The sequence below is a fragment of the Phalaenopsis equestris genome, unplaced genomic scaffold, assembly GCF_001263595.1.
Source record: "Phalaenopsis equestris unplaced genomic scaffold, ASM126359v1 Scaffold000203, whole genome shotgun sequence".
NCBI classification, from domain to species: domain Eukaryota; kingdom Viridiplantae; phylum Streptophyta; class Magnoliopsida; order Asparagales; family Orchidaceae; genus Phalaenopsis; species Phalaenopsis equestris.
Window position 1 is genome coordinate 2,122,410 of NW_018164645.1, and position 772 is coordinate 2,123,181.

Consider the following 772-nt stretch of genomic DNA (forward strand, 5'->3'; position numbering starts at 1 on the left):
AATCGCCTCTCTATGATGTTCATAAAGACCAAGATATCTGCTGGTATCCGTGGTTCTGTCGAGCAGCATAATAAGGTCAAGGACCTTTTAAAAGCCATCGATGAGCAGTTTGCAACATCTGACAAGGCTTTGGCCAGCACCTTAATTATGCAATTTTCATCCATGAAGCTCATCAGAATTAAAGGCGTGCGTGATCATATCATGCACATGAGGGATATAACGGCTCAGCTTGAAGCTTTGGAAGTTAAAATGTCGGAATCTTTCCTGGTTCATTTCATTCTAAACACTCTGCCCCAGCAATATGGACCCTTCAAAATCTCTTATAACACACATAAAGACAAATGGTCAATTAATGAGCTATTGACCATGTGTGTCCAAGAAGAAGGTAGATTGGCAATGGAAGAGGGTGAAAAGGTGAATTTTACTACTCAAGGAAAGAGAAAGTGGGATCAAGCCAAAAATAAGGGAAAGGGCAAGATTCCTTTTCAGCCAGATATAAGGAAAGAGTCAAAGTGTTTCTTCTGCAAGAAGAAGGGGCACATAAAGACAGACTGCATCAAGTTTAAGAACTGGCTCGACAAGAAAGGTACTCAACTTTCATTCGTCTGTTATGAGTCTAATATGGTTAGTGTTAATCATAACACATGGTGGATTGATTCTGGTTCTACAATCCATGTTTCTAATACCTTGCAGGGTATACAAAACCTAAGGAAGCTAGTGGGAAGTGAACAATGCATCTATTCAGGAAGCAAGATGAGTTCACATGTAGAAG

General features: G+C 40.0%; 1 protein-coding gene across 1 annotated transcript; it reads left to right on the forward strand.

The window, feature by feature from the left end:
• Positions 1-15: 15 nt before the first annotated feature.
• On the forward strand, positions 16-728 carry LOC110022966. Its single transcript, XM_020722142.1, has 2 exons — positions 16-586; positions 694-728. The coding sequence occupies exons 1-2, from the start codon at positions 16-18 to the stop codon at positions 726-728; spliced, it is 606 nt and encodes a 201-aa protein (XP_020577801.1).
• The last annotated feature ends 44 nt before the right edge of the window (positions 729-772 follow it).

Coding starts and splice junctions, on each gene's coding strand:
- LOC110022966 (XM_020722142.1), top strand. CDS start 16: ATGTTCATAAAGACCAAGATATCTGCTGGTATCCGTGGTTCTGTCGAG. Junction 587..693: donor GAACTGGCTCGACAAGAAAG/GTACTCAACTTT, acceptor AATACCTTGCAG/GGTATACAAAACCTAAGGAA.